Genomic DNA, 13,905 nt, shown 5'->3' with positions numbered 1-13,905 from the left:
GGAAAATATCGTCTACACCCCCCACCCCACCCCCCACCCCCTTTATAAAAAGAGCTGGAATTAAGAGTAATAAACTATTTAACACTGGTATCAAAATCATTAATCAATTACCAGTGAACTCTTCTTTGCATTTAACAAAGATTTTATGGCCAAATTGTCATAAGTATTGAATTAAATGGAAGAGCAAGGTGATAATTTTTAATTGTTCTATAATTTAAAGCTGCTATGAACCACATTGGAGGCATGTCAGATGGATTAAAAGACAGCCACTGAATGAAGCCCTAGAATTGAGAAATTCTGAGAAGGGAATTGAGGAGAGAGCTAAACTTTTTGGAAAGGTATCATTATAAATTCTATCAAAAACAGGTTATCAGTTTTTAATTCAATTAACTACTTTCAAATGAAAAAAAAAAGAAAACAAGAAATTCCCAAGATATAAACCAAAGGTATTTAAGTGTTGGTGATAAAAAAATGTTCTTTATGCTATTCACAATTCCTCATTGACAGTTGTTTTTATCTTAGCTACAGGGAAGTTATAGAGTGGTTTCATGTTTTTGTGAGGATATTATTACATCATAATAAATCAAACTTTTAATCAGAATAAAAATCTAGGAAAACTCTCTCTGCCAGTCAATAGTAGAATCAGATGACCATTAATATTTTTCAGAGGAGGTTACATCAATTATGTGGAATTAGTTTCTCTATATAGAGATTTTTAACTAAAAACATTACATATACATTGTATATATATATATATATATATATATATATATATATATATATATATATATATATATATATATATATATATATATATATATATATATATATATATCAAATATGCTGTTATATATGATAAAATTATTTCAGAACAGATATGAACAAGACATAAAATATTGTATTTGATCTATAGGGTTTGAAGGAATTCCATGCATTGATTCTGGAAGAATTTGGAGTGTTCAAGCCTAAATCAATAATGTAAGTTCATCTTTTTCATGCATTTTACCACAAGAGTAAATATTTTTCTGGTTTTGTTTTCTGTTTTTGTCAGATGTTGTGCATTAATATTTGAACATTTTCAGCTTCTCCTCTAAAACTGCTCAACCAATTTCCACCAGTTTTGGCATATAGCATCTTTGGGTAAAGGGAAACAAAAATTGTGAATTTCATTTTATTTATCAGCTTATTTTGTTTTAATCTTTAGATCATTACATTATACGGTGACCGTTAAGGTCCTTGGGTCTCTTGTATATACATATATTTTTATCACACTGGTAATTGCCATAACTCCTTCATTTAAATGTCTCCATGTATTTTATTTCTTACTTCAGAAGAATTGGTTATTGCCATGGGCATTACTTATCCCTGAAGGAAGACAAAAATAAACTTCTGATGGCTACACTAGAAGATGAGTATGTGTTTACTTGCAACCATTATCCTCCCTATTAAATGTGACATGTTTTAAAAATGTTTTATTTGGTAAGAGAGAGAGAAATATTTTGTCATCCTTAATTACATAATTTTATGATACTTAATTTAAAACTGCCATTTTTAGTGCAATGGAGCCCAAGGATCAGTTGAGCTTTTCTGATCAAAGCTCAGAGTGTCTGGTGTCTGTCTGCTTGTATGTTGTGTGTCATCCTTAATTTTTCACAGTCCAATAACTAATATCTTCATGGAAATACAGTCATACCTCGTTATCTCAAACCTGATGGGACCGAGAAAAAACTTCGAGATATCTGAGGGTTCGCGATATCCAGAGTAAAATACTTAAGGAAAAGTTATTGGAACTTCCAGATCACTTTGACATATTCATGGTATTCGAGAAATCAGTGTTTGAGATACCGAAGATCGACGGTATATAGATGATTAAACAAGCTAATTCTTTGTCCCCCCCCCCCCTTAAGCAAAAAAGTAGAGCATGCGCAGATCTAGGGGGTTGGGGTTGAGGGAGGCGCTTAAAGAAGGGCAGGCAGGGCTATAGGGATTTATGATATAAAATTTAATTGCAAAAACTCAAAAGCTTCTTGGGACATCGCCTTGAAATGAAAGGTTTACACACACACAGAATGTATGAATTAAGATCTTAACCTTTGACTGCTTGATCTCAAAATCAATAGGGGACTTCCTTAGGCTATAGGAATAGAGAGATATAAAATTTCAGCAAAATTGAAAACGACAGTGTTACAGACATACAGAAATACAGATTGACAGACAGATGGATAGACAGAAGAAAATTAATATCCCCCACTTTCAACGAAAGCCGGGACAAAACATTCTTTTGAAGTACAGTCAAACTTAATTTGTCTATTCTGGATAATGTGAATTTCAAAATCTTGTCTAATACAATACCAACTTTAGGATCCTTTTAATAAATTTAATTCATTTGGCAAAAATGTCCTCTAATCGGGAATGTTGTATCCCCCAAATTTATTTGCAGCCGTTTGTATCTGGAATGGACAAGTTTTGCTGTATATTGTTCTGTTTGTGTGTATGTTGTTTAACGTCCATCTCTAGTATTTTTCACTCATATGGAAACACCACCACTTGCCGGTGGAGAGCTGCAAATTTTGTCCTATACTCGGCACTTATGGCAATTGAACAGTGAGAGATCTTTTTCCTGCCAGCACCTACTGCGACACGGGACCTCCGTTTATACAGTCTCATCCAAAAGACCGGTCTCCACTTTCTTCAGTGGGATTCGAATCCGCGACATAAGGATCAACTCCTTAATTACTCCACGACTCTGGAGCAGACACTCTAATCACTGCGCCATGCGGGCGACGCTGTATATCACAGAATGTTCAAAGTATAATTTGTATGCCTAACTTTATAACTTTCCAAACTTATGCACAAAGGGTTTTTTTTGTTTTGTTTTTTTCAAATTATGGTCCCTGCATTGGTTAATGTTGTGCTAAAATCAGGATTGAAATTAAATTTTTTCCAACCAAATAATTCAAGTCAATTAAGATATTTCAGACTCATGTTCAATTTTATCAAGATACTTTGGTCCTAGGATGAGACCATCAACGTAGTCCAAATTTTTAATGCCCATTTAGAAGGCAAAAGACATTTTGAAAAGCAAAATTCCTAACTGGCGTTAACTAACGTATAGATTGGTGCTTATTAAATAAACTTTTTTTCAATGATGAATGTGAGTTCCAAACTTGTACCAGTACTATTCCCAAATTGATGAACTGTTGCTAATGCTGATTTGTCTGTGGTTTACACTTTCTCACAAAAGATCTTCTTCGTTAAAGAGCATTAGAGCTTAGATAACTCGGTTGAGCATTATGGCCTATGGGCCTTTTAGTTTTTGGTAGTTAGTTCTTATTAAGTAATGTTGGTGAAATCACCATTTTTTGTGTGGGGTTGATTTTCATTGTCATGACGAGACCCACATATATTCCTTCCTGTAATCACAAAATCAAATCTACTCGAGTTAAAACTTTTTTCCTCATACCACAAAAATAGACCCCATGAAAATAAGTGCTTTTACAATAGTTTTTATATCCAAGTTCACAATTCTGTTAAAATTAAATTAAATTAAATTAAAGTTAAAATTCTGAATGAATGTTGTCATTTGGGTCAACTGAATCAAATTGAAACCAAAGGAATATAATTGAATCATCTTCTTTTTTGTGTTACAGGATGGGACAAAATATGAATGAAGGCATCCGATACTTCAGAGATGTTTTGTTTGTTGAAGCAGAGATATTAGTTGCATCAGTTGTTTGGAATTTGCCATTATTTGAAGCTGAGCGTCGCCTCTACCCCAAAAAATCATAAACAAAAATATTCAATACTGTATTGGACAATATTTTTTCTTTCGCAAAATACAAAGAAAATGTTACTAGGGATTTTTAAATCCAAGGAGCATGTGCAGGCAAATAAGTACTTTGCTGTCATTTCATACCTTAATAAACCATTTCAACATAATAAAATATTAATGGCGCTTCAATTATTATCTCGATGGTTCTTTAAAATTGCAATTTGTATGTGATTTACTATGACTGTCACATTTTATATTAAGATATATATAGTGTACTATTTCATTGATTGAAGTTTATCATGTATTTTAGCAAAACTTATGATTGATAAGTATCTGTGATCACTGGCTTTTCTAAGGCTTAGGAGAAAATGGAAGAAAGTATGAAATAGAAGCAGAAAATGCGAAATACACAAATGTGTTGTGTCTCCAAAGAAAATTGTGCATTAAATGAAATTGTACTGCAACAACAAAAACTCATAATTCATATACATTAAATTGAAAATTATGTTTTACAATGGATTTTAACGTTTAAAGAACAGTTACACATAACTGTCATAACTTTGTTGAAGCCACTGGAGGAGAGTATATGTAACAGGAAAGGAGAAAATGTATGGCTGGACCAGGAATCAAACCCTGGACCCTGCATCACTAGTCAGATGTTCTACCGACTTAGCTATCCAGGCTAATATCCATGATCCAGGCTATTACATGTGAAAAGAGGCAGTTGCCAAATAAATTTTGAAATATTGTGGTACCTGTTGAAAATATTTTCAATAACATTTCCATGTTTCTATCTGTAGTTGAGTTGAAAATAGCCAGGTACTTGTTACAGGTGGATGCATTGTAAACTGGTACCTGTTACAGGTGTGTTATAATCAGGTACCTGTTAGAGGTGAGATGATTAAAACATTAGAAGAACATTGTTTAAATATTTGGTAACTGTTAGAGGTAGGTGAACTAAAATCTGCTACCTGATACAGGTAGGTGTGTTTTGCTCAGGTATTTTTAAGAGGAAGGATGGTTAAAGTACTTGATTTTTATGGTATAAATATCTGGTACCTGTTAGAGGTAGGTGAACTAAAATCTGGTACCTGTTACAGGTAGGTTTGTTATAACTTATAATACTTCAGAGATGTCTGTGAGAGGTAGGACAGTTAAAGTACTTGAATTTGATTGTATAAATATCTGGTACCAGTTGGAGGTAGGTGAACTAAACTCTGGTATTACCAAGTTTTTTCCTGGACTTTTAGCTGGTACAAACTACAGGTAGGTTGGAGAAACTATCTTTGATCTGATATATATTTTTATTGCCAAATAAATCCTGTATGTTTCAATGACAGGTACATTTATGAAGCATATTTGGCAGGGATCTTATCTGGTACAAAGTACAGGTAGGTGGGAGAAAGCTCTGGGATCAGAGATATATCTTCATATTAAATTTATCTTGTGACTCTCCATAGAAGATGTATTGCCAAGTTTTGTCCTGAACAATTAGCTGGTACAAACTATAGGTAGGTTGGGGAAACCCTCTTTGATGAGGGTATGCTTTCAATGCCAAATTAATCCTATATGTATCAATGACAGGTACATTTAGGGAGTATATTTGGCAGAGATCTTATCTGGTACAAAGTACAGGTAGGTGGGAGAAAGCTCTGGGATCAGAGACATATCTTCATGTTAAATTTATCTTTGTGACTCTCCATAGAAGATGGAGTATTGCCGAGTTTTGTCCTGAACAATTAGCTGGTACAAACTACAGGTAGGCTGGGGAAACCCTCTTTGATGAGGGTATAATTTCAATGCCAAATAAATCCTGCATCTATCAATGACAGGTACATTTAGGGAGTATATTTGGCAGAGATCTTATCTTTTACAAAGTACAGGTAGGTGGGAGAAAGCTCTGGGATCAGAGACATATCTTCATGTTAAATTTATCTTTGTGACTCTCCATAGAAGATGGAGTATTACCGAGTTATGTCCTAGACTCTAAGCTGTACAAACTACAGGTAGGTTGGGGAAACCCTATTTGATGAGGGTATATTTTCAATGCCAAATAAATCCTGCATCTATCAATGGCAGGTACATTTAGGGAGTATATTAGGCAGAGATCTTATCTGGTACAAGGTACAGGTAGGTGGGAGAAAGCTCTGGGATCAGAGACATATCTTCATATTAAATTTATCTTGTGACTCTCCATAGAAGATGGAATATTGCCGAGTTTTGTCCTGAACAATTAGCTGGTACAAACTACAGGTAGGTTGGGGAAACCCTCTTTGATGAGGGTATATTTTCAATGCCAAATAAATCCTTATCTATCAATGACAGGTACATTTAGGGAGTATATTTGGCAGAGATCTTATCTGGTACAAAGTACAGGTAGGTGGAGAAAGCTCTGGGATCAGGGACATATCTTCATGTTAAATTTATCTTGTGACTCTCCATAGAAGATGGAGTATTATCGAGTTTTGTCCTGGACTCTAAGCTGGTACAAACTATAGGTAGGTTAGGTCTAAATTTGCACCCCTACACCGATAAATGGTGGTGCATCTCTTAATACGAGTGAAAATAATCTCGAAGGGACGTTAACTGCTTCAGGTAGGTTGGGAGAATCATGTATTTATTTTTGACTTTTACAAATGTCAACCTTTTACATGACCCTTTCTAAGACTTCAAAGAACCTTGAATCATATTCAGATACATAACACGAAAATTGTTGCACAAAAAGTTCATGTTGAGACTTTGTTTAATAACATTCTTTACGGGATATATTTCTCTTTGAAGGGAAAGCTGTAAAACAATGTATTCAAAAAGGACGTTTACATGATACATAAGCACTGTGAAGGGGTGAAGTAAACAGGATTAAAATTTCTTAATACTGTTAAGTGGTCATGACAATTCTATTTTCATAAATTAATTGCTAAAAATATGTATATATTACTATATCGACTGGTCAAATGAGGATCATGGATGTCTTTCAACTTCACAGAAAATTTCTACACCAAACAATTACTTAGACTACAATACATGTGTAAAAATGTAATATAAATAACAAACCAAAATAAAACCTTTCTTTTGTTTTTCATGACATACAATTGCACCATTCTGGTCTTTTTCCGTATTTTTTTTTTCGAGGGTAACCCCCCTCCCCCTCAGGAGAAGTGAACCTTCTTATACTGACACTTCTCGCCTGTTGAAGTCTTCGCCTTTACATTATTCTACACATGAATAGAAAGGAATATACGCATATATATAGGTATGAATACTTTATTAAATTATAAGAAAAAATCTAACTTACAACTTGAGTCGAAAAAAAATTGATTAATCTTTGAATTATGGAGTGACATGTGATCCACCTGATTAAGAATATATTGTATTCCACGTGTTTAACGCGACTTAAAAGATACTGCTTACACGGTGGCTCTCTTCTCAATCCTTAGGTAATGCTATATCAGGGTTGGATTGGGTGAAAAATTGGGGAGGGGATCTTAAGATAGCCTCTAGACATATGTTTTTGTTTTGTTTTGTTTTCTTTTGTTTGTTTTTTTGGCAACGATACGTGCCTGTTTCCACTCGATAATAACACCCCCCCCCCCCCCGCATTCTCTATTCGCAATGCACATAAACATAAAATTGCATCATTCGAACAACAAATTAATATTGAAAGAAAAATAAATATGATTATATAGTTCAACGACTTTTATTTGAATTGAAATAAATCCACGATTGTCAACAATTTATCAATATTTGATAATTAATTTCGTTTATACATTGTTAATATAGACTGGCATTTCGACTTTTACGCGTACGACTTAATTTATAATTACCCATTGTAAATTAAAAGTGAAATAAATATTATTTAAGAATATTTCATTTCTTTCCGTATATTTTATCACATGTTGAATATTCCATGTACGAGTGAATAAATCCGCACATATTCACCCTACGTAGTCCGCACACTTATGAAAGATAACTCGTGCTCATGAAAGATAACTCGTGTTCGCCTACCTGTACATTGTACCATCTAGCGTTAACCGTTTTCAAATCATAGAAAGAAATACATGTAAATTGATTGATGGATAATGAATAAAATAAATCAGATTGGTGGTTGTACATGATTATTTTACAAATCAACAGACATATATTACTTATCTGCCTTAACTTAGGAAAACTGAAAACCAATAAAAAATGAACAAAATCAATCAAATTCTGAAAAAGAAATTATTTTTGAGTAAGGCCAGGCCAAAATTTGGTTTGGAGCCATGAAAAATGTGGAAATAACGAACAGTAATCGAGCTCAAAAGTCCATTAAACATTACAAAATAGGAGCAGAGCAAACACGGACGTCTAAGACATCAGAGGTGGGATCAGGTGCCATGGAGGAGTGAGCATCTCCTGCGGACCGGTCACACCCGCCGTGTGCTCCTTGTCATGATCGGGAAATAACGGAAATTCCGTCGACAAATCAGTGTGTAAATAATGGCCTAACAATTAGTATGAAAAAAAGTCAGTCAGCATTTGACTTAATGAAAGATTGTATTTGCTGACAAGGTCATTGTATCGACCATAGAACTTACGAAATGATGACTTTAAACGAGACTGTTGATATTCTTGTTTCATTAACTTGTTTGTCAATAATTTACCTCGTTTTAGAAATTGTTCATACGTAGAACATACTTTTGGGTATCGAATCAACTGAACATAAACCCCATATGCAGGTGATAAGGGTATTATCACCGGGGAAAATAAGTGTCAAAACTTTCCGGCAACAATGAAACATAAAAATGCTAACGATGGAATAGCACTTTATTATAACTTAGGTCGGTAGGGTGAATTCTGGAAATCCAAAAATTGCACCCGAACAATCCGAAGCCTAGGACTTAACTGATTAACAATGATGCATGTAACATATAAATAATAAAGTATAACAATGACAGTTAGCATAGTTCTGAACATGAGTGACAGATGGCTTAGATAGAATAACTCATGACATGTTGAGTAAATTGATTAAATTGGCACATTTTGAGTTACATGGTAATTAGAATAATTAGTCTTTTATGTTGTTTTAAGTAATTACAATAGATTAAAAGTATATTTCAAAGATAGTTAAAACAGGCCACTAAAATTGTTTATATCAAAATTTACACCGTGATAATTCCCTCTCGCTTCGAAAAATGAGACGTCCTCGTCTCAGGAATCACCGGAAATTAGCATATGGCACACTGGGATGTTGGTACCAATTATAAAGCCTGGTTGGTGTTGGTAGCGGGAGGAAAGGGTGTTGTTTGTCGACACGTTTAGTTGACTCGTATGGTCTTCGTTCGTGTGGTCTGTTCTGTAACTTTGAGATTTGTTTATGAAGAGTGGATGTTACTGTCTGAGGATTATCACATTCCCGTATTAGTTCACTAATTTTTGTCTTTAAGGTCTTATTTTTATTCTGTAATGCAGTTAGTTGGATGGTATGGCCTGTTGATTTAAATAAATTGCAAATATCTTCGGAATTTAGGTCTTGGAAAGGTAAAGGTAAAGATTTCACCACTAAGTGGTGCTGTAGTGAAATCTAAAATAAACTGTGGGTGTAATGAGCCTCCTTAAGTGCAGTAAAATGTAGGTCTTGGAAAGGTAAAGGTAAAGATTTCACCACTAAGTGGTGCTGTAGTGAAATCTAAAATAAACTGTGGGTGTAATGAGCCTCCTTAAGTGCAGTAAAATGTAAACAAAGGTTATATATAACCAACTCGGTCACACACACGTACCTGTGACAAAAAAGCGTGTTATGTATTCAGAAGGGTTTTACCCCAACATGGCGTCTATGCCTATTTACAAGTCGTGTTCAGCTTTAATTCTGGGCTAGAATAATTAAATTTTATTGACATGAGACTTGCTTGTTTACAGTTTTTTGTTAAATTCAAAAATATTTTAATCATACTTTGAGCAGTTAATAAAGCTTTGTACTTTTCATCATCAGTCATATTTTTTTCTACTTTCGGTTTAATAAAAAAAACATCCCGATATTATTGGTTGTTTATAATATCATCCGAAGTATTAATTTTTGTTTTTAATATTGAAATAGTAAACTACAACGTGTATTACTCTTCAAATTAAAGCTTTTCTTCCCTAAGGCGCAAAGCTAACGTCAACACGTACCTGATCAGCTGTGTGCATTAAATGCGAAAAGACCCAATTTTTATCACAAACACCTGACGAATGGATGGTGTAAATAAACCCTCCTTCCCAGCTTCTGAGAATTTTTAATAGACAAAAACTTATCAAAATACATAAATTCTTAGTCTATCATTTCTATATTTCGATATCTGATATTATTTTCCGCTTTTGTTAAGTTTTAGAGATTTGCCCTTTACGGTTTATAGTCTTTTTATATATACAGTAAAAGGCAAATCTCTTAAACTTAACAAAAGCGGAAAATGATATCAGAGATCGAAATATAGGAATGATATTCTAGGAATTCATGTATTTATGCTCCCGTTATCGAAAATTTGGGGGTAAATGTATATAGTTTTTGCCCTGTCCGTCCGTCTGTCTGTGTTTCTGTTTGTTCGCAAAAACTTTAACCTTGCCCATAACTTTTAATTGGTTGGAGCTATGGCTTTCATATTTCACATGTTTATTTCTTGTGACAAACTTTTCTTTAAGTACCATCATATTTGACCTCTTAACCTTGGAGTCTGACCTACTTTTGCAAAAATTAACGCAACTTTAACCTTGGCCATTACTTTTGAACAGTTGGTGCTAGAGCTTTTATATTTCACATGTGTATTCATCGTGATACGACCTTTCCATGGGTGTAAATATTTTTGACCTTGGCCTTACAGTTTGGCACACTTTTTAAAAACATAACTTTTGAGCAGATAGTACCTTGGCTTTCAAATTTTACAGGTATATTCCTTGTGACAAGGCCTTCCTTTGGATGCCAACAATTTTGACCTTTTGACCTTGGAGTTTAACCTACTTTTGAAAAAAATAACTTTTGAACAGATGGTGCTAGAGCTTTCATATTTTGCATTGCATTTCTTATGACAAGATCTTCCCCTGCATACCATTAAAATTGACCCTTTGACATTGACCTTGGAGTTTGACCCATTTTTGAAAACATTAACCCTAGCAATTACTTTTGAATGATTGGTGCTTGGGCTTTCATATTTACCAGGTATATATCCAATGACACAAGTCCTTAGTTAGGGTAACAACATTTTTTTTTATCTCTTAACCTTGGAGTATGTTTATTGCTAGGTTTACGAACCCCAGAATGATAAAGTCCCGTAGGAGGAGGAAATTAAAAAAAAATAAAAAGCAATGGTTTTTTTTTCCTTTTTTTTTTAAAATCAATTTTATTCTGTCATGTACATTCATTTTTGCTGCTTTTTTTTTTTTGCTCCCCTAACAGGTTCCTTGCCACTGGCCAAACAATGGTTACAAATAGGACACACTAGATAGTTGGACCTTAAATTGTTAATTTCATTCATCTGCCAGTTGGGGCCAGTGAGGTAAATTTTGAGATGATGGTCAAATTATATGATTTTTCAAACAACATAAATTTTCTTCACTCCATATATATCTTAATTTTTTGAAAATATATGTTGATTGAGTGTAAATTTTTTCTAAAGATATTAATTGATACTATATTAATCGAAGATCCGGGGACATATAGTTTTTGCCTTGTCCGTCCGTCCGTCCGTCTGTTTGTCTAGCTGTCTGTCTTTCCGTTTGTCCGCAAAAAACTTTAACCTTGCCCATAACTTTTAATAGAGTGGAGTTATGGCTTTAATATTGCACATTTGATTCCTTTATCGATTTTGACCTACTTTTGAAAAAAAACTTTTACCCTGGCCATAACTTTTGAACGAACGGTGCTAGGGCATTCATACTTCACATGTGTAGTCTTTGTGACAAGACCTTCCTTCGGATACCAACAACTTTGACCCTTTGACCTTGACCTTTGAGTTTCACTTACTTTTGAAAAACTTTAGCCTTGGCCTTAACTTTTAAACAATTGGTGCTAGAGGCTTTCATACTTCACGTGTATATTCCTTGTGACAAGACCTTCCATTGGATACCAACAATTTTGGCATTGGCATTGGCCTTGACCTTGGAGTTTGACCTACTTTTAAAAACTTTAACCTTGGCCATAACATTTGAACGATTGGTTCTAGGGCTTTCACATTTCATGAACATGTGTATCACTTGTGACAAGACCTTCCCTTGGGCACCATTTGACCTTGACGTTTTACTTACTTATAAAAAAAACTTTAACCTTTGCCATAACTTTTCAACGGTTGGTGCTAGGGCTTTCATATTTCACATGTATAACCTTTCTTTAGGTACCAACATTTTTGATCTCTTGACCTGGAGTTTGACTTGCATTTGAGAAACTTTAACCTTTTTCCTTCTACTGAGCTGTTCACCGAATATGTGCATTTATTCTTTAGATTAACATGAATACTGATACATGTTCAATTCGAAATATTCAATTTATACTTAACATGTAGCACTCTAGATAGGAAGGTCTCGAATTTTCTAAAGACCTATCGCAAAAATCAAATTATTTAATTTCATTTCCTAACTGTACAAAGAAGGCATGCAATCAATACTGTACTATTTTCACTTATATATATATATATATATATATATATATATATATATATATATATATATATATATATATATATATATATATATAGTGAATGTTTCGCATATTATCGCCACAGGCAATACTATATACCGGTGAAAGGATAATCTACAAGACTTACCAAAAACGGAAATATCATCAGATTCGTACTTATTGAATACTATATCCAGCTTGAAAATTGAGAACTGCTTTAATTTTACACAAAAGCTCTAGCTCTTGTATATAATTAAGACTCTCGAGCTCCATAACTTATTCACCCCACAGTTAAAAAACGTGACACGTAATTTTCTTTGTATCATTATTCAACTATTTCAACCCTTTCTCATTTATTTTTCATTTATTCATTATAGAACAATTTTTAATGTCCTACGACTGCCAAAAGATATGAACTGAAATCGGAAATGACAATGGCATATGGTGTAATTAAACTACTATAGATCTGAAATTTGATAATCTTTCTTTATAAAATGAAAAAAACTGAAAAGGAAGAAGAAGCCTTTTCCAATATACTTTATAAGTTGAAGTACAGGTTCGATCAACCGACTGAATTTTCTTTACAAAATATACCTGTATGCGTAATTTTCAATCAAAATGAAAAAGGTGGAAATAACAAACAGTAAAAGACCTCAAAATTCTTAAAAACAATACAAATTTGTGAACAGGACATAAATCACAGTCCCGTGGAAAATCCAGAGATTGAATAAGATGCCTAAGAGGAGTAAGAATATTAATTCCCTGTTGATCGGTCACACCCGCCATGAGCTCTATGTATTGATCAGGTAGAAGGAGTAATTTAGTATTAAGCAATGGCCTAACAAGGGGTATGAAAAAATGTAAGCAATAATATAACCCAATGACAGACTATATTTGCAAATTATGACATTATAACGCCCATATAAAATTTTCGAAATGGTGACTTTAACGAGGTTGTTGAAATCCCCATCACATCTACTTATTTGCCAGTACCCTTCCTCTCAGAGCATGCTGTTGTGAATTGAACACGTTTGGATACATAAACACCATGAGCAGGTGATAGTGGAATAATACTCAGCAAATAAGAAAAGTTGATTTTTCAACACTTTATATTTTCATTCTACATGTATTTCACTTATAAAATGTGAGAAAATCCACGGCATTAAAAACACCATAACAAGGACAGGAAGTCAAAAGGTTAAAGCATGCGGTTTTTTTTCCTTTGACATCACAAACATTGAAACGCCGTGGTAGTGCAACGTCATAAGTGAAATTCAAAATTCACGCTCACATTGAACAGAAGCCGTTTCAATGGCTCTTCCATTAATTGTAACTTACCCGAAGGATAATACAGGGATTTAGAAATCTAAATCTAAATCACATTTGCAGTCAAGACAAGGGGTTAAAAATGTAAATATAAGCATTGAATCATTATTTTTTGAAAGATATAGTTTCATAACTGCAACGGTGTGTGCAAAAAATTTTGTCATAATGCTCTAACGCGCGTTACTCA

At 33.7% G+C, this 13,905-nt stretch overlaps 1 protein-coding gene and 1 long non-coding RNA gene across 3 annotated transcripts in view; one reads left to right on the top strand and one right to left on the bottom strand.

The window, feature by feature from the left end:
• LOC133181750 (15-hydroxyprostaglandin dehydrogenase [NAD(+)]-like) overlaps nucleotides 1-12,635 on the bottom strand; it is a 38,593-nt gene extending 25,958 nt beyond the window's left edge. Inside the window, exon 1 of one of the 2 annotated variants that reach the window (XM_061316331.1) lies at nucleotides 12,541-12,635. In XM_061316331.1, coding sequence (XP_061172315.1) covers nucleotides 12,541-12,558 — 18 coding nt within the window. In that variant the 5' untranslated portion in view covers nucleotides 12,559-12,635. Of the gene's footprint in view, nucleotides 1-9,919; nucleotides 9,958-12,540 lie in introns of those variants that run through there. The other variant, XM_061316332.1, reaches the window with a different exon arrangement.
• LOC133183273 (uncharacterized) lies at nucleotides 917-3,880 on the top strand. Its single transcript, XR_009720615.1, has 3 exons — nucleotides 917-978; nucleotides 1,332-1,412; nucleotides 3,651-3,880. It is a non-coding gene; the product is annotated as an uncharacterized LOC133183273 (long non-coding RNA).
• Nucleotides 12,636-13,905: the final 1,270 nt, after the last annotated feature.

The sequence above is a fragment of the Saccostrea echinata genome, unplaced genomic scaffold (assembly GCF_033153115.1).
Source record: "Saccostrea echinata isolate AGI-Se365-2 ecotype Australia unplaced genomic scaffold, CSIRO_AGI_Sech_v1 ptg000009l, whole genome shotgun sequence".
Lineage (NCBI taxonomy): Eukaryota > Metazoa > Mollusca > Bivalvia > Ostreida > Ostreidae > Saccostrea > Saccostrea echinata.
The sequence above is the reverse complement of the archived record's forward strand: the minus strand, read 5'-3'. Positions and strand labels throughout refer to the sequence as shown.